The sequence below is a fragment of the Rosa rugosa genome, chromosome 1, assembly GCF_958449725.1.
Source record: "Rosa rugosa chromosome 1, drRosRugo1.1, whole genome shotgun sequence".
Taxonomy (NCBI): Eukaryota; Viridiplantae; Streptophyta; class Magnoliopsida; order Rosales; family Rosaceae; genus Rosa; species Rosa rugosa.
The window spans coordinates 60,739,573-60,761,075 of NC_084820.1; the positions used below are offsets into that span (position 1 = coordinate 60,739,573).

At 38.9% G+C, this 21,503-nt stretch overlaps 3 protein-coding genes and 1 long non-coding RNA gene across 6 annotated transcripts; 1 reads left to right on the top strand and 3 right to left on the bottom strand.

Moving 5' to 3' along the window:
- Positions 1-1,306: 1,306 nt before the first annotated feature.
- LOC133743625 (uncharacterized) lies at positions 1,307-1,899 on the bottom strand. Its single transcript, XR_009863161.1, has 2 exons — positions 1,651-1,899; positions 1,307-1,525 (listed from the first exon to the last, which is right to left on the bottom strand). It is a non-coding gene; the product is annotated as an uncharacterized LOC133743625 (long non-coding RNA).
- An 857-nt stretch (positions 1,900-2,756) lies between these two features.
- Positions 2,757-8,065, bottom strand: LOC133732053 (uncharacterized). The gene is made up of 4 exons (XM_062159510.1): positions 8,017-8,065; positions 7,468-7,555; positions 5,137-7,361; positions 2,757-5,028 (listed from the first exon to the last, which is right to left on the bottom strand). Exons 1-4 carry the CDS (start codon positions 8,063-8,065, stop codon positions 4,592-4,594), a joined length of 2,799 nt encoding a protein of 932 aa, XP_062015494.1. The 3' UTR covers positions 2,757-4,591.
- Positions 8,066-8,740: 675 nt separating this feature from the next.
- On the top strand, positions 8,741-16,842 carry LOC133725852 (ribonuclease E/G-like protein, chloroplastic). Of its 3 annotated transcripts, XM_062153240.1 has the most exons (14): positions 8,741-9,042; positions 9,607-9,710; positions 10,440-10,621; positions 11,051-11,300; positions 11,387-12,549; positions 12,642-12,959; positions 13,113-13,154; positions 13,249-13,373; positions 13,996-14,143; positions 14,587-14,659; positions 15,265-15,377; positions 15,643-15,762; positions 16,036-16,191; positions 16,498-16,842. In XM_062153240.1, exons 1-14 carry the CDS (start codon positions 8,924-8,926, stop codon positions 16,678-16,680), a joined length of 3,096 nt encoding a protein of 1,031 aa, XP_062009224.1. In that variant the 5' UTR covers positions 8,741-8,923; the 3' UTR covers positions 16,681-16,842. The 3 variants fall into 3 exon arrangements, with proteins under 3 accessions (XP_062009224.1, XP_062009225.1, XP_062009226.1); XM_062153241.1 differs by lacking the exons at positions 8,741-9,042; positions 9,607-9,710 and having other exon boundaries at positions 10,515-10,653; XM_062153242.1 differs by lacking the exons at positions 8,741-9,042; positions 9,607-9,710; positions 10,440-10,621 and having other exon boundaries at positions 11,057-11,300; positions 11,376-12,549.
- A 758-nt stretch (positions 16,843-17,600) lies between these two features.
- LOC133725853 (uncharacterized) lies at positions 17,601-19,942 on the bottom strand. Its single transcript, XM_062153243.1, has 2 exons — positions 19,796-19,942; positions 17,601-19,554 (listed from the first exon to the last, which is right to left on the bottom strand). Exon 2 carries the CDS (start codon positions 19,514-19,516, stop codon positions 17,801-17,803), a length of 1,716 nt encoding a protein of 571 aa, XP_062009227.1. The 5' UTR covers positions 19,517-19,554; positions 19,796-19,942; the 3' UTR covers positions 17,601-17,800.
- Between the last annotated feature and the right edge of the window lie 1,561 nt (positions 19,943-21,503).

A 21,503-nucleotide genomic window follows, 5' to 3' on the forward strand; every position in this document is an offset into this window, starting at 1 on the left:
AGTTCTATTTGTATCATGTAGTGTGTCAAATCAAATTCTATGCAGACATATATTGCATAACAATGCTTAAGCTATAAAACACTGTAAGGTAAAGAAATTTCCGTCATTTTTACCCCACCATTAGGTTAACCGAAACCTGTGCAAAACAACTCGGACGTATATGGTTATGGTTGCTGTCTTTGTAAGGTATCCGAAACTGTCATATCTCGAATCGCTCATTGGTAATGTGTTGGAGAGATTTAGCACTTTCGATTGAGGCATCCAGTTGTTAAAAACATCAAGGGGATGAATCTTGAGTGACACAAGCTTGATGGACCATTTCTTCCTCATAGTTTTACAATGGCATAAACAAAAAGAAGCTGAAGCTGTCCAAATATAATGCCAAATCTGGAGCTTGGGCTGAGAAAATGTGACATTTGGTATGGGTTAGGGTTTGAGCAACTCGAGATCAACCTGAATCGGTCTGAATTCATGAGTGAAATCAAATAATAATTCATGCTAAAATAAAAAAGTTTAAGCTTGTAAAATTCACAAGTTAAATCGATAAGTTTATGAGTTGAAATTGCATATTAATCTTAGTTCAAGCGAATTTGGATGACACAAAGTCTAAAAATTCATTAATGAACTATGTTATCATGAGCGCATAGCTAACTTAATCGAGTTAAGTTTGGGTTTGAGGATCAATTTGAAACTCTAAAATTGCAATCACTTTGTTCTCTAATTTGCTCAGTTGGAAAATCATGATTTGTCATAATCTCTAGGGCTGGGCATATGTCGGGCCGGTTCGGTTTGAGGCCCAAACCGTTTCCGACCCGAAGTAATCGGTTGGGCCCAAATTCAAACCGACCACCGAATTAAAAAGCATTGGGCCGAATTTTCGGTTAGGCCGAAATTTCGGGTCGGCCCACTTCGGTTTCAGTTTATTTTTAAGGCCCAAAAATTCTCATTTTGGGACCTTTTCAATGCCCATTTTCTGCTTTCGTGTTACATATTTCTGGTTTTAGATGTATTTTTAAGCCCAAACATTCATAATTCACATTTTTCTTAATTCAGTAATTAAACAAGACATTCACTAATCTTCAAAAGTCCTCATCACCAACTAATCTTCACAACACATTCACTAAGCTTCAAAGGATTTTCACGAAAATTTGCATCTGCAAGTAACAGAATAATATAAGAAGTCCATTACATATCGAACTCCACGTTATAGATCTGTTCTCATCACAATCAAACGAAGAACCCATTTCCAAACCTTTGTATCTAAAAAAACATAAACGCATAGAAACCAACTCAATTTTCAAAACACTAAAGTAAAATTCTAGATCTATCAGAATGAAATAAACAACACTAGGTCAACTCCAGATCAAGATTTGACAAACCCAAATAGAAATTAGTTGCAGATTATTACAATTGAGAATCGAAATTAAGTTAGAAATTAAACAAAGCTTCTCAATTCCCAAATCGCATTGAAAAAACAAAAACTTCCAACTTCATCTCAACCCCTCCAGATCTATGATTCCATATCCTGCAATACATAAATTCAAAAATCAAAAACCCATAACATGAATCATATATTATTAACCCACATCGAACACACATGCAAATATGCAATACCAGATATCAATAAAATCAAATCCTAAGTAGAAGTACCTCAGATCTGGTGTTGATGCGGCTGACGTCGGCGGTGATTATCAGGTGCGGTAGGGATAGATCCAGACGCGGTGGCTTCGTGGAGCACTACTACTTGCAAGGGTGAGAGACAGTAAGAGGGGGATAGTGCGACGCTGCTGTGAGAGAATGAGAGAGAGAGAGAGAGCGGTTCAAAGGGTTAGAGAGGATCTGAATGAGTGAAATCAATCGTGCAGTATGTAGGGTTAGAGAGAAAAGTGAGGATTTGGCGTGATCAGGTGCACGTGAAACCTGTTTCTCAGCCAATGATAGACTGAAAACGCATAAAAAAAATTATTTTTATATATATTAAAAAATTCGGCCGGTTCGGTTTTAAACCGGTCGGTCTAACAACGAAAACCGGTATCGAACCGGGTTTACTCGGTTTCGTTCCGGTTTTCCTCATTTCTGCTACTCTTTTCTTCGGTTAGGTTACCGAACCGGAAAAACCGGTCCGGTTCGGCCGGTTTTTAAGGTGTCTTCGGTTTTATGCCCACCCCTAATAATCTCCACTCTTTTCCTTACCCTCTTTTAACATACGCACCAAAAATCTGCTTCTTTTATATTTTTTTGTACAATCAGGACTTGACCACAGGGTTGAATCATAATCCACTAGATTCTGAAGCTAATAATCCAATCAAATCATTTAACCCATAAATTTTTGGGAAAAATGCACCAACAGTCCCTCAACTCTTGTGCACCGGTCAGTTTGATACTCCAACTCTCAATGGTATCAATGTGATACCTAAACCCATATTTCGCTATCAACGAGATACTTCCGTCAGATTTCGCTGACATATCCGTTAGATGGGTGACGTGGCAAGCACGTGGGCCCCAAAAAAAGGGCAAATGACTTAATTGACCCCAGACTCTACCAGACCTTGATTTCCCACCATTTTCCACAAGGAATGACCACAATTCCCTCCATATTTGTACTATACCACACAAATTTCCATCAAATGAAAATATAATTTAATGGGGAGAATTGGTAAGCATTGCAAACACATGTAATGAGCAGAAATCTGACCAAACTTCCCATTCAATTATAACATCTTGTCTTACAAGGGAGAAATTAAAATAGAGCGAAATAAAAATGTTCCATGATGCATAATTTGTCCAGCAGCACTTAATATGCAACCTCAACTAAAACTGAAACAAAAGAGTTGACAGTGCTGCAACCAAAATACTCCAAAAATCAGCAATGTAAAGAAGTTCAAAGTCCTGCCCATTCAGAGGAAGCTTGACTTTGTTGCATAGGCTGGGATGACTTCTTATGTGCACCTCTTGCAGCAGGATTTTGACTACTTTGAGTAGGAGGTTGCTGCACACTTTGTGAAGCTGAGGCACTTGTATTGACAGTAGAAGTACCACCAGCAGTTTCCTTCATCTTCTTCCAAGTCTTTCTTGACCTTATGATTTGGTCCTTTAAGTTAGAACACCCCTTTGGAAAAGATGCTCTCTTGAGCTACCAAAAATCAAAGACAAAGAAATAGGACAATCACCAAAAATGCCATTTCAATATCAGAAAATGCAGAAACAAGTAAAGCATCTTGGGAAGTGAAATTACAAGTTCAAGAACATAATCTCAAGTTCAATAAAGCACACATACATGCTGCAATTTAAAATTCTACAAAGCATAATCAGTTCAACTTGTGTCATACCTTGTTGTTGGTTCTCTTCCTTTTGTTACTAGGCTAGTTAGTAAAAAACGGGACGCGTATAATTCGGTAAAGAAACGTACGTGTATTATTCGGTTTACCTAGTCTAACGATACAGTCAAATATTCGGTCAAAAAAACGCGATACGGCAAATTTATAAGTTTGAATTATACGTGTATAATTCGGCAAGTAGTAGAAAAAACGGGTTCAAAAATACGGATATATAAAACACTATTTTTGTAAGAAAATAACTAATAATCTACTCTAAACTCTTGCTTTATTTTATATCATTTATGATATGTGATAAAACATGAAAAAAAGGATATGGCACCCAAGTAAAATATAATCAGGCGCTTGAATTACAATACGCTATACAGAAGTTTTTCTTTAATTATACGCATACTGAAGTTTTATACGCGTTTTAATTAACTAGCGCTTTAATTTTTTTTTCAAATTCCAAGTATTTTTACTCCGTATAAAACGTATACGTGTATAAAACGTGTTTTAAAAGGTCGAACTCAATAATATGCGAAAAAACCCGAGTCTACAATTTCAATACGCCGTACTGAAGTTTTTTTCAATTATACCCGTATTGAAGTTTTATACGCGTTTAATACGCGTATTAACTAACTATGGTTACTAGGATTTGCTCCATTAGATGAACCTTCTCCCTGTTGAAATTTACAAGAAACTGTTAGTGCACATACACAAAGTAAATGGAAGTTTGCTCCATAAAAAACCTCATTATTAAGGACTTACAGTTGCTGCTGCCTTAGCTACCTTTGTGATTGGACAACCTAACTTGTTGTGTCCTTGCTGGCCACATACTCTACAAGACACTTTTATACAAGTCTTAGGCAACTTCCCCTCTTTAGGTGCAGGTGGGGCTGTGGTCTGATTCCTCTCTCCTGGTTCCTTCACCCTTTTCATCTTAGGACGACCAGGTTGCTGCTTGAAAAGTGGAGGTGCAATGGGGTAATCAACAGGTTCCCAATCCTCTTGGCCAGCAATAGGTATATTATGAGGTTGTAGGCCTCCATATAGGTTGAGGGCATAAGATAGTCATCACAATATAATGCAACTTCCTGTTTCTTGTACCTTAATGCACAGACGGCATGAACACAGGGTATCCCACTTAGCTGCCACCTCTTACAGGTGCAAGTATGGAGGCCCAGATCTACAGCATGCTTGCTGCCATGCTCTCCATAGCCAGTGATCTGGAATATGAACTCCCCAGCTTTATGTGCTCTGTATTCAGTTGCTCTCTAACCAATCTTGTCAATGATCTTCTTGGTTCTTGGTCCAACCAAATCCTTCCACCTTTCACAAGCCACTCTTCTATTTGATTGCCTCACCATCATATCCATTCTAATCTTTTCTAACATTGTTAGGATAGGCTTATCTCTAGCTGGCAGAATGGCTGCATTGAAAGACTCGCAGAGGTTGTTGAGCAGTAGGTCACACCTAGACTCATCTTTGAAGTAAGCCCTAGACCATTGTGCTGGATTCTTGTCCTGAAACCAAGACCAAGCTCCCTCACTTAGCTCCCTCAGATCAGCCATATGCTTGTTGAACCACACCACAGTGCTTGATCTTGCTGCATTCCAAACCAATTGTTTTAGCCCCTCTCCCGGATGCTTGGCCTTGAAATTGTTATACAGATGCCTAACACAGTGTCTGTGTTCAGCATTTGGAAACCAACCTGCATATGTACAAGTCCATATTAAACCAGCAACAAAGGGCAACACTTATAAATCCCAAAATCAAAAATCATATAAACAAAGTAAATTCCAAATTAAACAAGCATTACCTGAAATTGCATTTCCCAGCCCTTTTTGCTTATCTGTGATGAATGTGTAGCTGCTATCCCTTTCTATCTTCAGATCGCATTTCAGTAGGTAAAGAAACCAGGTCCATGTTTCTTGGTTCTCAGCCTCAGCAATGGCATATGCAATTGGGAACATCCTATTGTTTGCATCTATGCCAACTGCTGCCAATAGCTGTCCAGGATGGTGCCCTTTTATGTGACACCCATCCAAACCAATTATAGGCCTGCAGCCATTCATCCACCCATTCTTACATGCTGCAAAACAAATGTACATCCTATGAAATCTCCTTATGTCACCATCTATACAAGTCTTGATATCCACAGTTGAACCCAGATTACTTCTCAATAATTTCTTCCTGTAAGCAGCAAGGTTGTTGTACTGATCTATGTAGTGGCTTTCATTCATTCTTTTTGCTTTTCTCTTTGCTCTTGTTATGGTTTGAACACCCACATCCAGCTTGTATTTCTTCTCTATATGATTGTGGATCCCAACCCTTGACCAGTTCTCATCCACCAACAGATCGGCTTGTACCTCTTGGGCTATTCTGTTGTAATTCAAGAAGTGGCTTATTTCCACAGGAGAACATGTATGCTTGTTGTTTAAGGTCCTGATGATCAAGGTTGGACCCTCACCCTTTGAAGTACTTGCATACAATCTGAATGGGCAGTCCCATTGGCAGTTGACCTCAATTTTATGCTTTGAATTATTCTCAAACCACAAACCCAATTGGTTTCTGATTGCACACTCCCTAACAGCCTCCTTAAGTTGCTCTGAGTTTGGAAAAGTTAACCCCAACCTGAATTTGGGATTTCTCAAATCCACAGACCTGATCCAAGGTCTGATCTTCACTCCCTTGTTAATCTTGTTTGGAAGTGAATTCCCATCCTCATCTTCCTCTGTTTCACTGCCCTCTATACTCTCAAGATCATCAGAATCTCCATGGTCATCTGAACAGTAGCCTCCATACCCCATGTCATCAAATTCCTCAACAACCCTTGGCTGTGTGACATTTTCTTCAAAGTCTGCATCATCAAACTCATCATGCTCCAAATCATAATCTGAATCAACATAGAAATCAGATCCTGAATTCGTCTCATCATCCTTAACTACCCTTTCCTCTGTTCTTGCATTGTTCCAGCTCCCTTTCCTTCTTGTGTTATACCTTGGATCTTTTGGTTTCTTCGTGCTCTTGTTAACCTTTGCAGCCTGAACTGGTTTTTTTCCCTTATCAGATACAACAGCCTCCTTGCTTTTCCCTTTCTTGCTTTGCTGTGACTGTTGTAATCTCTCCCTCAACTCTTCTGCCAATTTCTCCCTAACAGCAACAACATCCCTTGCCCTTTTCTCTGCAGCCTCTTGTTCTCTCTTCTCTGCCTCCTCCCTAGCCAATTGCTCGGCAACGTCCCTTTCTCTCAATCTTTGAGCCTCCTCTTGTTCCTCAACAGTAGCTTGCCTTTCTCTTAACTCAGCTGCCTCTCTTTCAGCCTTCTCCCAACCTTCTTTTTCAGCCTTCTCAGCAGCCTCTCTTTCTCGCCTTTCTATATCCTCAAGCTTTTTGTTTAAAGCAGCTGTGGCAGAGGCAGGCCAACTCCTTTTGATACAATGCTTCACCCTTTTAGGTTTAGTAGTGGCCTTTCCTAAGTTACCCTTATGCCCCTCAGTTCCACCACTTTTCCTCCTGTGTCCCTCCTGCCCTATACTTGCTTGGGACCCCAACACATCTGGCAGAATATCAGAAAGACCTGCAAATGTGCTTTGACTTGGTCTAACCCCAACATTTAGTCCACCTTTTTCTCTTCCCACATTTAAGCCCTCACCCACCCTTGTTTCACCCTCATTACCATATGAACCACCCTCATCTTCAAGATCAATTATCTCGGGAACACTGGTCCCCACAGTAGCTCTAGAAGGTGATCTATTTAACTGACTACCAAGCAAGTTGGCTGCTTCAAACATTTTTTCTTTCTCTGTTGTTGTGCACTTATTGAGTGGATTTTCCCAATCAGGATCATCGGGCTTCAGATCATCCAACTCAGCCTCTCTCTTCTGCCTAGGACCACCTCCAGTTATGTACACTGAAATCTGCCTTTTATTCAGAGGAATGAGCTTCACCATTTCTATAGCATCTGCATCATTCTTGATTGGAATAAACCCTTCATTGCTTGATGTCCGAGGCAGCTTGAAATGGTATGAGATGGGCTTCTCCCTGTACCCCAATGCATAGGCAATATTGTTCATCTCCACCCATGAAATTAACTCGGGATCTAGCCCATCTAAGTAGATCTCTCCCCCCCCCCCCTATCTTATTAAACCTTGCCACTTTATACTTCTTTGTCCCATCCAATTGCTTGTCAAAATACCCACCATGAAAGATTTCCATGGTGTACAAATGCTCCGGAACTGCAAAAACAACATAATATGAACCTATCCATCAATAACAACATCAATACGAGACAATAACGTCCTAAGCTTTTAGGAACCCTCATTGATAATGTACGATACCTAATACGACTCGTATTCAAACTTTGCCCAAATCGATTTTTTTGGATTGGGAATCGAACATTTAAAAACCCTAATTCGAAATTAAGCATCATCAATCACTAAGAACAAAACCATTATAAAACCCAGAATGCACAAATCCATTTCCATATTACTCTTTCTTTAATCAAGCAGCATTACCAAACCGATTTTTTTATGTTTGTCGCTTTTGGCCTTGACAGATTCGATGAAACCCAGAATTTTGTAACAACTCCTTTCGTTTTTATAAGTGTGACCATGCTTGTTTGTCGGCATCAAACTCATTTCCCCTAAACCCTAAACATCATATAAGAATACAGGATTGAGTAGAATCCAAAACTTACTTTCTGGGGGTGGTCCAGACTCCCGAAAGATCCTCCACATCTTCACCATCTCTCTATTGTCGGATATTCGGTTCAGTCCGTGTTCTGCTCCGCTCAGACTCCCAGTCAGATTTTCGAATCTTTTGGAGATAAAAGGTGAAATTTTGGATGGATAAGAGTTTGGGTCTCACTTCGACAAGCTTTTTCGAAGAGAACTGTGTGAGAATGGATGGAAACTCGGGCTTTTGATCGTTTAGGGTTGCAATTTGGGAAAAAAGACGTGTTTGCCCTTTTTTTTGGGCCCACGTGCTTGCCACGTCACCCATCTAACGGATCTGTCAGCGAAATCTGACGGAAGTATCTCGTTGATAGCGAAATATGGGTTCAGGTATCACATTGATACCATTGAGAGTTGGGGTATCAAATGGGCCGGTGCACAAGAGTTGAGGGACTGTTGGTTCATTTTTCTCTAAATTTTTTTGTGGTTTACTACTCATGCTTATCATGTGGAGAAATCTTCTAATATGAGAATCCAAAAGTGTGTTTAGCGCGACTTCACTGAAATGAACAAATTAAGACAACCATACTTAATCGAGCAAAACTTCACACACCCTTGTTTCTTTATAAAAGAACAAAGTCCTTACCAACATTTACAACAACAATTTATCAAAAAAAAAATGAAAGCAAAAATTACCCACACGCTCACAGCCTCAAACACAAGTGTGGTACGAGGCGCCAAGCCAAAAACATCACTAAACTGCAAACCAACACATCACTCTCTATCTTCTTCTTCTCCCAAATTTCATTCTATCCAGTATTCCCACTCCCAAAGTTGAAGCCTTTGAACCAAAACAACCCCCCAAATGACGAAACTGTCCCCGCCGGCTCTCCTAATTTACCAACCTTCTGCTTCACTGTTCTGATAACAATGGAGGTCGGGCGGCTCATGGACATTCCCGAACCTCATACTTGTCCTCGGCGCCACCGCACCCTCTTCTCCTCTTCCTCTTGCCTCCCTCCTTCGCTTAGCGTCAGGTTTCTATCGCCGTAAGTATCCACAACCCACTTGCTGTTATTGTTGCTTCTGCTTCTGAATTGTTTTGAATTTTATAGGTTGCTCATGAATTGAGATATATAGTTACATACACACCTAAAGTTTATGTCTTTATGGAGTTCTTGTGCTTTAGAACTAGGTTTTATTAGCTACTGATATCAGTAATTGGGTTTTGTGTAGCAACTGTTATGAAGTTTGAGTTTTTAGTGAGTTGGGTAGTGTTGTTCATTTTAGGGGTTGGTCAGCTTGCAGATATGTTGTACGTTGAAATCGAAATATACCCCCGAAATCTAACTGCAAAGTGGATTCTGCATTGTTGTGGATTGCAGAATGAACTTGAAATCACACTGACTTACTTAGGCATTGCATTGAATTCGAACCAGTTTTGTCACGACAGTGTGCCCAAATATCTTAAAACGGTGTAGTTATTATGTCATTAGTTTCGTATATGATTGATGGAACTTAATGGACATTCGCGGATTATATTCTTTTTAGTAGTCTTGCTACTCTCTCTTTCTCTCTCAATAGCTTTAATTTAGATTCTTGTATCAAAGCAGGTACATATACCATCACATACCCCTTGGAAATGTGTTCAGATTTTCTCTTTGTACAGCAAAGCAATGCTCTTTGCAAAGAGCTCCTATAAAGTCCATGGAGAAAGGTAACCACGAATCCTGTATTGACCCTCTGGCGGGTGGCTTTCATATATGTATTGTGTCGCTATATCATTAGCTTCATTACTGGAAATCAAAATGTTAGTTTATAGTGTTTTGCTACTCCAAGTAACAATAAGATAGCTATCTTGATCATATATGTCTATTCAGATCGATCTTACTGTCTAAATAAGCTGCATGCATTTTGTTTCTTTCCTTGTCTACATTAGCACATATTAATCACAGTTAATTTTATCTTTAGACCTTTACGTCATTCCTTTCAATACTTGGTTCCAATGATAACTTCCCCCTTCCTCCTGAAAATGATATGTGTATAATGGCCAATTTAGATACTTCTGGACTCCAGCATCCTCCCTCTATGGTTAGACAAAGTTATAAAAATGTAAAGAAGAATGAATAATGAGAAAAATAAGTTCCCTCAGATTTCTTAATGCAATTTCTGGTTAGAGCTGTAGCATATCTAATCTAAATTCTCTTTACCAATTTCTACCTCTTATGAGGGAAAGTTCAGCTCCCTCCACACACACACACACACACACACATATAATAAACAGAATGAATATGTCTCTAGCCTTTACTTGGGTATACCTATAATATCTATGTTTCATATGATGTGATTCCTGAAAAGTGATTAAACTTTCACATCATCCTTTTAAAGGAGTTTCTTTCCTACAATTTAAATTGGCTGATGGATCTAGCACATTCTGGTTTTCCAGGCAAGTCAAATACTTCTCTTAAAGGAATGTGCAATATAGTTTGGACAATCGAGGCTGATCTGGAAGCTGGTCAGTTTTTGTACGTCACTGGGGACCTTTCAGCTCTCGGCTCCTGGGAACCAGAGAACGCTATACTAATGTCTCATACAGAACATACAAACTTATGGAAGGCTGAACTCGAGGTAATTTTGCCTGGCTGCACATGATTATGTTGGTGAGTGAAGCATGAATTTTTTACATTGTGGAAGCTGTCTCCCCTCGGTCTTTTCCTTTCTAAAATATCCCCTTATGAACTATATGCTAGATTTCCATTATGGTGTCAAACTCAAAACACATAGGAATTTTCATTATAAATTTCTAGATCTACTAACCTCCTTATCCTTTTTATCACAAACAAAGCAAACAACAAAATTAAATGGTACCATTTCTCTTAATAATAGAACCTAAGTAGTTGAAAATTCACTTTATATGTAGAACTAAGTAGAGACACTTGTCCAAGAAAAAGAAGAGTTTGAGAGACACAAAGATACTTAAGAGTATGATGTTGGTTTTCAATTATTTATTTTATTATGCTGTAAGGTATCAAGTTTTCACCAATATTTGCTTGGCAGATTGCTGGTGGTGTAAATTTCAAATATAACTATTTCATAAAGAGAGAAGTATGGCCTTCATGTGACATTATTTGGAGACCTGGACCTGAATTCTCTTTGTCAGTACCCCGACCTGTCAACGGTGGAAAACTCGTGGTGAGGGACTCATGGATGAGGACTACGATGTCTCCTATTCATCCATGGGGCTCATTGATAGAAGAGACATATTTTCCAATACAACCTTTATTCTCAGCTCCAGATCCAGCTACAGGTAAATTTTCATTTTGATGCCCTAGTATATGCAATCTCCTTACTTGAAATGGTTCTGAACACTCAATGCTTCCAGTTATTTGACAGATGAGGATGAGATTATGAAATACCTTAGAAGTGATATGTTAGAGTCACTGCCCGTCTTAAGTATTCCCATGGAGAAGGGAATGTTAGACTCTGATAGTGAACTTACAGCAAATTCTACACAGAAGGGCTTTATTTCTCATAGTGACATAATAGACCCATTGTTAAGTGATCTTAGGAAGGATAGTGCGTACTCTGATGGTGACCTTGCAGTGAATCCTAGTCAGAGGGTTTCAATTTCTAATAGCTTCTCAACAGAAAGATATCAACCTGTTGAGGAGCCCTGGTTAGTCGAACCACCTCCCTTCTTTCTTGTATCCAAGGATATGAGGGGGTCTGATATGTCAGACAATGGCAACATAGAAGATGGCATTACAAATTTGGATGATACAGGAAACTCTTTGCCTGAAGAAAGCAATAACCTAATTCCCAAGGAACCTGTTTCTACCATTATACTGATTAACTCTTCTATATGTACTATGCAAAGGATAGCTCTACTGGAATATGGGAAACTGGTTGAGCTACTATTGGAACCTGTTAAAAGTACTGTGCAGTGTGATAGCGTTTATCTAGGGGTGGTTACAAAACTTGTCCCCCATATGGGTGGGGCATTTGTAAATATAGGGAATTCTAGACCATCTCTAATGGACATCAAACACAACAGGGAGCCTTTTATATTCCCTCCATTCCGAAGGACAAAGAAAACGGAAGCCAACAGTCATATGTTCGAAGAACACATGACTGCAGATGAAAATGAACGCATGTCACTTGATTTCGAAGTGACTGATGACATCATGGAAATTAGCTCTCAGGACGATTTTGTAAAATCAATGCACAGTGACGATGAGGAGCATGAAATTGAGGATGCATTTGATCTCTCAGATGTTAAGGAACACATGAATGGTAGTATACTTGATTATGGCAAAGTAGAAGCTGATTATCCAGAAGGTGAAACTAGTGCCATTCCTGTTGCCATCAATGGTTCTAGCAATTCTCAAATGTCTCACCCCCAAAATAAGAAGAATGGTGCAAATACTGTCACTCATGAAAATAAGTGGGCCCGAGTTCAGAAGGGCACTAAAGTTGTTGTACAAGTTGTCAAAGAGGGGTTGGGTTCAAAAGGACCCACACTGACTGCTTATCCAAAATTAAAGAGCAGATTCTGGGTATGTTTTTTTTTGCACCCTTTGCAGCCTTAGTCTCTGATTATTCTTTTTTTTCTTTTATATTTAACATTTTTGAGTTGCCTGGCTTGCAGATATTGATAACTCGTTGTGATAGAATTGGAATCTCCAAGAAAATCAGTGGTATTGAGCGTACACGATTGAAAGTCATTGCAAAAACTTTGCAGCCTCCAGGTTTTGGTCTGACTGTAAGGACTGTTGCTGCTGGCCATTCTTTAGAGGAACTGCAAAAAGATCTGGAAGGTTTGGTTTTAACTTGGAAGAATATCACGGAGCATGCAAAATCTGCAGCTCTTGCTGCAGATGAAGGTGTGGAAGGAGCCGTTCCTGTTATTCTGCATCGTGCAATGGGTCAGACGCTCTCAGTTGTGCAGGATTATTTTAATGAGACGGTAACTATCTGTCATTTATATCAAAGTCATTATGCTGATTGCTTGTATCATTTTGCATGGTTTTATTTTCAATTTATGTCAACCTTTTACAAGAACCTCTGGTAGTCCTATCCCTCTTATCCCTAATAGCACTCTTAATTATGGATACTTCAGGTTGAGAAAATGGTAGTTGACTCTCCAAGGACATATCATGAGGTATGGTACTATCACTAAAAACCCTGTTTGTTTCTGATCTAAAATTTCATTATATTGCTATCAAATACTGATCAATGTTTGCTATGTTTTCCAGGTTACCAATTACCTTCAGGAGATTGCCCCTGATCTTTGTGATCGAGTTGAGCTATACAGTAAAAGAATCCCTCTTTTTGATGAATTCAACATTGAAGAAGAGATCAACAATATGCTCAGTAAAAGGTGAGGGGTAGTCAATATTCTCTAGGTTGATAGTCTCATATTTGCTCGATGATCTCCATACTTGTCTGGAAATAGTCATTCTGAAATGGAGCCTTCAAATGTTGTCAAGGTTCCACACAAATTAGGGTATTATGATGATAGGTTAATGACATAGCTTGCTGCAATCTTTGTCTACCGTGATGCCACTGAAGTTCATAGATGTTGTGGCCAATACAGAGGCAACAAAATAATCTTCTTTATTTATTTATTTTTTTAAATAGTTGACCCTGTGAAGCAGTTTCTTGCAGTTATTTTGTTACTTAAAGTTAATGACAGCCTGATAATCAATCTTTAATAACAAAACAGTCAAGTGTTGAATTTAGAATATGAAAAATCCGAATATTACTGAAGGGGGAGCTCAACTGATTTTGAAATCGAAAGATCAGATTATGAGAGCCCAACTTGTCTAGTCTATTGTTCCCTTAATTGTGAACCATTTGTGGACAAATTCTTCAATACTTGCTATAAGATCAAATGCTCTGAACTTAAAAGTAGATTCTCCATATCCTTTTGTCTTTTCGGTGGGGAGACACATACTGGACTTTTTCTTGATTTAAGTTACATCTCTTCTCTTGCGTTGTAGGGTTCCACTTGCTAATGGAGGTTCTCTAGTGATTGAGCAAACTGAGGCATTAGTATCTGTTGATGTGAATGGGGGTCATGGGATGTTTGGTCAAGGAACCTCACAGGAGAAAGCTATTCTGGAAGTCAACCTTGCAGCTGCCAAACAGGTATGATTTATGCTGAACTCTTATTACCACATTTGGGCATTGCTTTCCCTGCATGTATAGATTTTCTTCTGGGTTGTTCTTCTGAGTATCTATGCAACCAGTATCTCATTAATTGGTTACCATAAACAACGCCAAATATCAAATCATTCATGTAATATCTATTTTATTCATATAAAAACAGAAGGATATGAACATAGAAGGGCTAGTTGTAAGTTTGGTACAAACTTGTACCGAACCTATTTAAAGAAGCTTACCCCTGTTTATTCTCCAATTAGTTACATGCATGCATATAAACAGCGTTGAAGTTGTGTATGACTTTGATACATGGTTTTCTTTTAAAAATTGCTAGGCTCTTATTTGAAAGGTTTAAGATAAATTTTCTATTCTTCCCTCTTTTTCTTTAAGCTTTGCAGTAGTTTTTGATAGAGAATAATGTGTTTCAGATTGCAAGGGAGTTACGACTGAGAGATATTGGGGGCATAATTGTGGTAGATTTCATTGATATGGCCGATGAATGTAAGTCAAAGTTTCTTTCTTTTGTGTGTGCAAATGTGCATGCTTCACATATGCACATATTTTTGCACATCCATGGAACTAATTGTGTACTTAGTTGCTTACTGGACTAGCCTATTATCTTTCAGCTTGATTTTGTTCCAGTTTATGGTTGATATCATAATTTTTCACATTCACTTTTAGAGATCCTACATATCATGAACTTGTTTAGGGATAAACTATATTCTTTTCTCCCCCCCTGAACAGAAAGAAGATTTAAAAAAAAAAAAAATTATCAAGCAGTCATATGGTTGTACCAGTAAAGTATTTGAAGTTTGCTACACAACATGCACACTAGCATTTTCCATGTAAGTAATAACAAATATAGTTGCTAACTATCTTTTTATCAAACTTCTAAGGTTTTGCTATGTGGTCTTGGGTTCCTTCAAAAAGTTTGATTAGGTAGACAGAAGTGAGTTATGGTCCCTTGGGATTGAAAGAAATTCTGAAAACTTCATGTTAGTATGAGAAAGAGGGGCCTTCTTAATCAACTCTTCTGAACTTGCTCATCATTTATTGAACTTCACCATTTTATTTATAGATTATTTTTGGCACCATTTTATTTTCAGCAAATAAGAGATTGGTCTACGAAGAAGCTAAGAAGGCTGTTGAGAGAGATAGATCGATGGTTAAAGTCTCTGAACTGTCTAGGCATGGACTCATGGAAATAACGAGAAAGAGAGTATGTTGCACTTTATCGTGATTAACAATTTTCTCTTTGCTATTAAAATAGTTGTGAAAGATTTGCAATGAAGGATCCAAATCTCAAATACGTAAGATTTGCTAGGAATTGCTTGAATGTAGAAATGCTATACCGATCATCCAACATTCAGAAACTTATATAAAAGACAACTTGAAAATATTCACTAGATTTATTATTTATATATTAACTAAAGTTTGCTGGCACAATGTTTGTTCATTGAGTTTTTTGGCTCCATGTCGGACAGGTACGACCTAGTGTGACATTTATGATTAGTGAACCATGTACTTGTTGTCATGCCACTGGGAGAGTAGAAGCCTTAGAGACCTCGTTCTCCAAAATTGAACAAGAAATTTCTCGATTGCTGGTAAGTGAAGGCTTAGACTACTAACATATTTTATTCCGTTGACCTACAAATCTGAAAGAGAAGCACCAATGCCTTTGGGAAAAACCAGCACATGCAGTTTGGTACAACTTTTAAAGAAACCCTTGAAAGCTTCCTTTATTAATAAACTCCATGGTGGAATTTCAATTTGCAAGCGGTTCATAGCATCTGGCCTAGATAGTAATTTCTTGTAACTTCACTACCGACTTTTTTTTTTGCCTCACTAAAGAATTTATTTTTTGAAATTATAATCAGGCAATGATGGAACGGAAACCAGACCCAGAGAACCCAAAATCTTGGCCAAAGTTCATTCTGAGAGTTGACCATCACATGTGTGACTACTTAACTTCTGGGAAAAGGACAAGACTTGCATTATTGAGTAGTTCCCTCAAAGCTTGGATTCTACTAAAGGTATGTATTCGAAAGTTTAGTTTCTGTTCAAGATTTAGGAATAGTATGACTGATTCTGCTGATGCCATTGTTATGTACTCTGACCTTCTATCCGGTAAGGATGTGCATAAATGAATAATCATCAAAAGTTGCTGAAGTTTTTTTTTGGTCTAACAGTTGCTAAGTTGTTTTGTCCATAGAAACAAATTAATTTGAAATTTATGTTTTGCTTTACCAATCCCAGTAGCAAACAGATACCACACTTCTTAGCTATTGCTTCATAGCTGATTCATACTGATAAACTTATTTTCTGGTGTTATTCTTCAGGTGGCTAGAGGTTTCACTAGGGGTGCATTTGAGGTAAAACCATTTACAGATGAAAAGGCACACAAAGATCTGCAGCAAGTCACCATTTCAATGATTCGACCTACAGAAGCCAGAAGAACTAACAATCCTGGAAAAAGGGTGACCCTATTTCCAGTAAAGAAATGGAAGGGTGGTGGGAAATGATATTTCCAGGTTGATCTGTTTTTGTTGTGTATACAGAGACAAGAACCATTATTTTTTCTAATGTTCTTTACGATTATCACATCATAGGAGGATGTAGAGAAAGAGGAAGGGAAGCTGTAATTTTGTTCAGTTTAGTGCTATTCACCTCATTTTCTTGAATCAGTTCATTCACCCAAATGCACCTTAGATCTACTTGGTTCATATTGTATTGATGCTAGGCCAGTACTTGTGTTGTTGAGAATGCTATATTTCTCAATACATAGGTAGTGGCATTTAATTGGACCACTATCCATCTACACGACTAGTTCAGGAACTGCTCTACTAAAATTAATCACACTAACAGTTACTACAAAATGGAAAGTTGGTGTCTACAAGTTGGTCATTGTCCCCAAACCAGGGTAAACCGTGCTTTTGCTGGGAGTACATTACAGACAAGTCATTTGTTGGCGAGTATGTGTCCTCTTTTTCATATTTCTATGAGATAAATTATTTATCGGTAAAGATGTGTCCATTTACTTTTATTTTTATTGGAGACTCTTATGAACGAACTATTTTTCGCTAAAAATGTATCTTCTTTATATTTTTATGTGAGATATTTATAACATTTTTTTATGAGATGTTGACTGATATGTCCCTGTATACAGCATTATTCGTCGGCAAAGATGTATCATCTTTTTTATACTTCTATAGTTCTATGGGAGTTTTTTTTTACTACAAATCAGTCATTAGTAAATGAATACTTTTGTGGAGAAAAGTTAAAAAGGCCAACTAGTTGTTGTTCTTCATCATTAGAACTAGACCAAAATAACAATCCTAAAAAGGTCCACAGGAAAGGGTTAAAAAAAAACACAATCATGAAATGGAACTGGGAAGCCAATTCCACGTTAAAAAAAGCAAGCACATGATTGAAGAGATTGACATCAAACAAAACCAAAGTTTAACTTGAGGCTAAAAATTTGAAGTAATTACTAGTACATCATGAAAACGTTTACTTAATGCTAGAACTATCAATTAAAACGAAGGCTTACAATTTCTCAATGCAACACAGGAAATAACAAAAAAGTAAACCGTGGATATTTGCAATGCAGCAAATGACAAAGTTCCAGAACACGTGTAGGGATTAGCTCGCTGCGGTGTTGCAAGTGTTCACACCATCCTTGCAATCATTGGTGAGATCATTGAAGGTTTCAATCTGCTTTTTCCCTCTCAAGAACACTTCGGTATCAACTGACACCCTCATGTAACCATCAAAGTCAACTGGAACTCCACTGGTAAGCTTGGTGGTCTCTGAGTACCACTCGCTTTTTTCATCCCAAAGATCCTTGTACTCATCAAGGAAATGAGTGGTATACTTGTCCTTCAAAGGATCAAAGAAAGATGTTTCTGGTTCATTTGTTGCAATGTAGAGGTTCCTGCCATCTTCAACTTTGTCCTTCAGGGTCGCGAGAAGTGAATCAGGTGAAGTATCCTGAGCAAGGTTAGGCCAAAGCTCCTTGTTCTGTGCCTTCTCTCCTCTCTCAATATGCACAGAGTCATAATCCCAGTTCAATCTTGATGCAATTGCAGACACTATATCCATCAACCTTTTCGATTTCCATATCAAATGCCATGGTCGTTGAATGACAGATTCTGTCTCCCCTTCACACACCCTATACCAATAATTGTCTGGTTCCACAGAGGCAAACTTTCTCATAATCAAAGAATCCTTCACGTATTGAAGTTTCATAGGTGTGACCTGAAAATTTTCCACAAGATGAAGACTCAGCCCATCTTTCTTCTGCCATTTATCCCAGTCAGTCCAAAACTGTACCTGGTCCAATACAGATGCTGACTCACTTAAATGCTCGAAATCAAAGTAAAACCTGAAATCTTTCCCTTCCTCATCTTGATTTGATTTAGTGTAAATGGACGAGAGACAAATACTCAAATCCATAACCAAAGTCCGGTTCAGGTATTGAGCTTCACCTAAAGCACACAAAAAACTCCACAAGTATTGGTTCATGCTCTTGCACCTGTCTCCACCACCCACATAAATCAAGTACTTACCATGGCTAAATGAACCCTCAGATTCCACCACCGGAAGATTATCATTCACCTGTTCCCCATAAACTGGGAATATCTTCCCCTCTTCTTGCTTCCCACCCGTCTTCTGAACCCCGTGTCTCTGATTCCTCTTCTTCTTCCTAGCATTTACTCCTGTATGGTATTCTCCAATATCAGCCACACTCGGACTACAATTAGACCTCAAAATACTAAACCTCCTATAGTCCTTGTACAATGAAGCAGTCTTCCCTTCCTTAGGCCTATACCTCCAAGCCATATCACAAGTGGTATCATTCTCACCCCGAACTGCTTTCCCAAATTTGTAAAAATGTATATCCTTAAACTTTTCTATAGCAGCTGTCATCATCAAATGGAACACCTCGGTGTCCCTGCAATCAATGGGACCCTCACAATCGGAGCCGGGCACCACTTCAGCCTCTCTAGCCTCTTCCACCGCAACGGTCGCAGCCGACTTCATGTCAGCAACATCAGTTGCATTGATGAAGCTCTCAAACTCGGTTTGATTGGGAGCCAGGAAATTCTCGCCGGTCTTGGCCTCAGTGTCATCGGATTTGAAAGTGGCATTGGATTTGGATGTGAGGAAACTGCTGATCTTGGTTGATGGGTGAAACAAAGGGTCTTCAGGTTCATAAGTGGCGGCAATAATGGTGAAGATTAGTACCCCAAACACGAAAAACGTGAAGCACAGGTTTCCGATCAAAGCAACCGCATTGGGGCCCAGATTCTCAGGCCGGAAGTTTCCGGTTCTGGAAAATGTGGACCGACCCAGCATTGTTTGACACCTAAAGCTTACACTAGAGCCACTCAAATCTAGTATATAGCAGAAAACACAAACACCCAGATACACAAAAACGATAAAGATGAGATCTTTTTTTTTTGGTTACAGAGATAAAGATGAGATCTTTATTCACCCAAAAACCCCGAGAATGTTAAAGATGAGATCTTTATTCGATTTGGTTTGTTTATTTTCAGATCCTGAAACTAATACCAAGTGGGTTTAGCCAGATCTGTGAAATGAAGGGGAAAAGGTGAAGACTTTGAGAGGAATTACCTTATGTGACTCACATGAAGATCAAGCAAAACCAGGAAGAAGAAAAAGCTTCATCACCACCACCGCCTTTGAGTCTCTGAGTATGAGAGTGTGAGCTGGGGAAGGCTTACTAGATTTCTCAAAAGTCTCCAGATTTGCATAAGTCAAAAGATCGATGGTGATGATTAAATTGAATCCTAGACTGAGGAAGGGGCGTGTCTGCTGTGATGTCTCCACGTGGAGGAGAAAGAACACGTGGAAGAAGATGGCAGCTTTTGGCCCACAGTCTACTCTCTGGTTTTGGTTTTTAGTATGACTGATGAGGTTAGGAAAATACTATATAAAAGCTTGAGGCTTTAGTAGTTCAGTGTGTATTTAAGGACGGTGACAACCGGACACACCGACAGTGGCAAACATGTAAATAACAGACATCTCAGTTACTTAAATATTGGGCAGAAATATCACTTTGTTCATCGAACTATGGCTTGCTCGACACTTTGGTTATCCAACTTTTAAAAACTTCATTTTGGTCATCGAACTATATCATCACATATCACTTTGGTCATTCCGTCTGTTTTCTCTGTTAACTCCAAGGGTATTTTGGAGATTTAAAGGTTTACTCGCTATTTTTATAAGGGTCCTTGACCAAAAGCACCAAAATTGGCCAAAATTATCCCACTTACCCCAGCAACAAATTTTTATTCTCACTTACCCTGTTTAAAACAAAATGACAGTTATGCCTTTCACTTAATTAATTAATTACATCTGCCTCTATGTCTCTCTCATCTCTCCACGATCTGAACTCTCTCTCTCTCATCCCTCTCCGATCTGAACTCTCTCTCTCATCCCTCTCCGATCTGCTCAGTGCGTCTCCTCTTCGAGCGACGGCGACGAGGACAACGCCGACGAGGTCCGAACCCTAACGTCGACGACCTTGACCTCTTCGTCTTAATCCTCCGATCTCCGCCCCGCATTCAACGTCTAAGATGCTGACCTCCGCGCCTTCTACTCTGGATTTCTCTAGCTCCGGCGCCGACTTTAAGCTCCAGCGAGTCCGGTAACAATGACATTGATGCGTCGGTAGGTTCCTTGGTTTGGGTCTGCCACTGAAACGGGTAGCCTGATCTAGTTTGCTACTTTTCTTAGGTGAAATCCACTTTATGATTGTATTTTCTGGTGATCTGTTATTGTTAACTGTTCCTTGCTTGTTAGATTTGAGCAATTTGAGTCGAATTGCATGCAGCGGTGCTCTGTTATAAGGGTTAATGTGAATCATATTTCTGCGTATTAAAGTTTGGTTTTGCTTAGTTGTTATGATGCAGACAAATTCAGATGGGTGTCCAGATGCAAGCAATTCCGGCAGCTTTAGGTGGCAATTCCATTAATGCGTAGGTCCACCAGATAGATGGGGCATCTAAATTGGGAGAGGAGGTTAATTGTGTTCGTATGTCAGGAGAATAAGAACTTGTTTCCAAAGTTTGTTGAAATTTTAATATTTTCTGGTGCAGCTATACCTAGGTAGCTTGTTAGATCATGGTATACAACATGCCCATACTCCATTGGCCAATGCAAGAAGAAAAGAAAGCATGATTGAAATGAGTAGTGAACTAATGATTTGTTCTGTAGCTCAATGTTTATGCTTTAGTCTCTTTACATATATTTTTCTCATATTTTTCTCTTCCATCGGTGCCTAGAGGTTTATTGCCTCTCTATTGGGGCAATAGACGTC

Bases quoted from the DNA above. Each gene is read 5' to 3' on its own strand.
- LOC133732053 (XM_062159510.1), bottom strand. From the start codon at position 8,065: ATGGTGAAGATGTGGAGGATCTTTCGGGAGTCTGGACCACCCCCAGAA. The intron at 7,362-7,467 runs GTTTAATAAGAT...ATTGGGGTACAG, and splicing joins AAGAAGTATAAAGTGGCAAG to GGAGAAGCCCATCTCATACC. The intron at 5,029-5,136 runs GTAATGCTTGTT...GTACATATGCAG, and splicing joins GCTGGGAAATGCAATTTCAG to GTTGGTTTCCAAATGCTGAA.
- LOC133725852 (XM_062153240.1), top strand. From the start codon at position 8,924: ATGGAGGTCGGGCGGCTCATGGACATTCCCGAACCTCATACTTGTCCT. The intron at 10,622-11,050 runs GTAATTTTGCCT...TTTGCTTGGCAG, and splicing joins TATGGAAGGCTGAACTCGAG to ATTGCTGGTGGTGTAAATTT. The intron at 14,144-14,586 runs GTATGATTTATG...AATGTGTTTCAG, and splicing joins ACCTTGCAGCTGCCAAACAG to ATTGCAAGGGAGTTACGACT.
- LOC133725853 (XM_062153243.1), bottom strand. From the start codon at position 19,516: ATGCTGGGTCGGTCCACATTTTCCAGAACCGGAAACTTCCGGCCTGAG.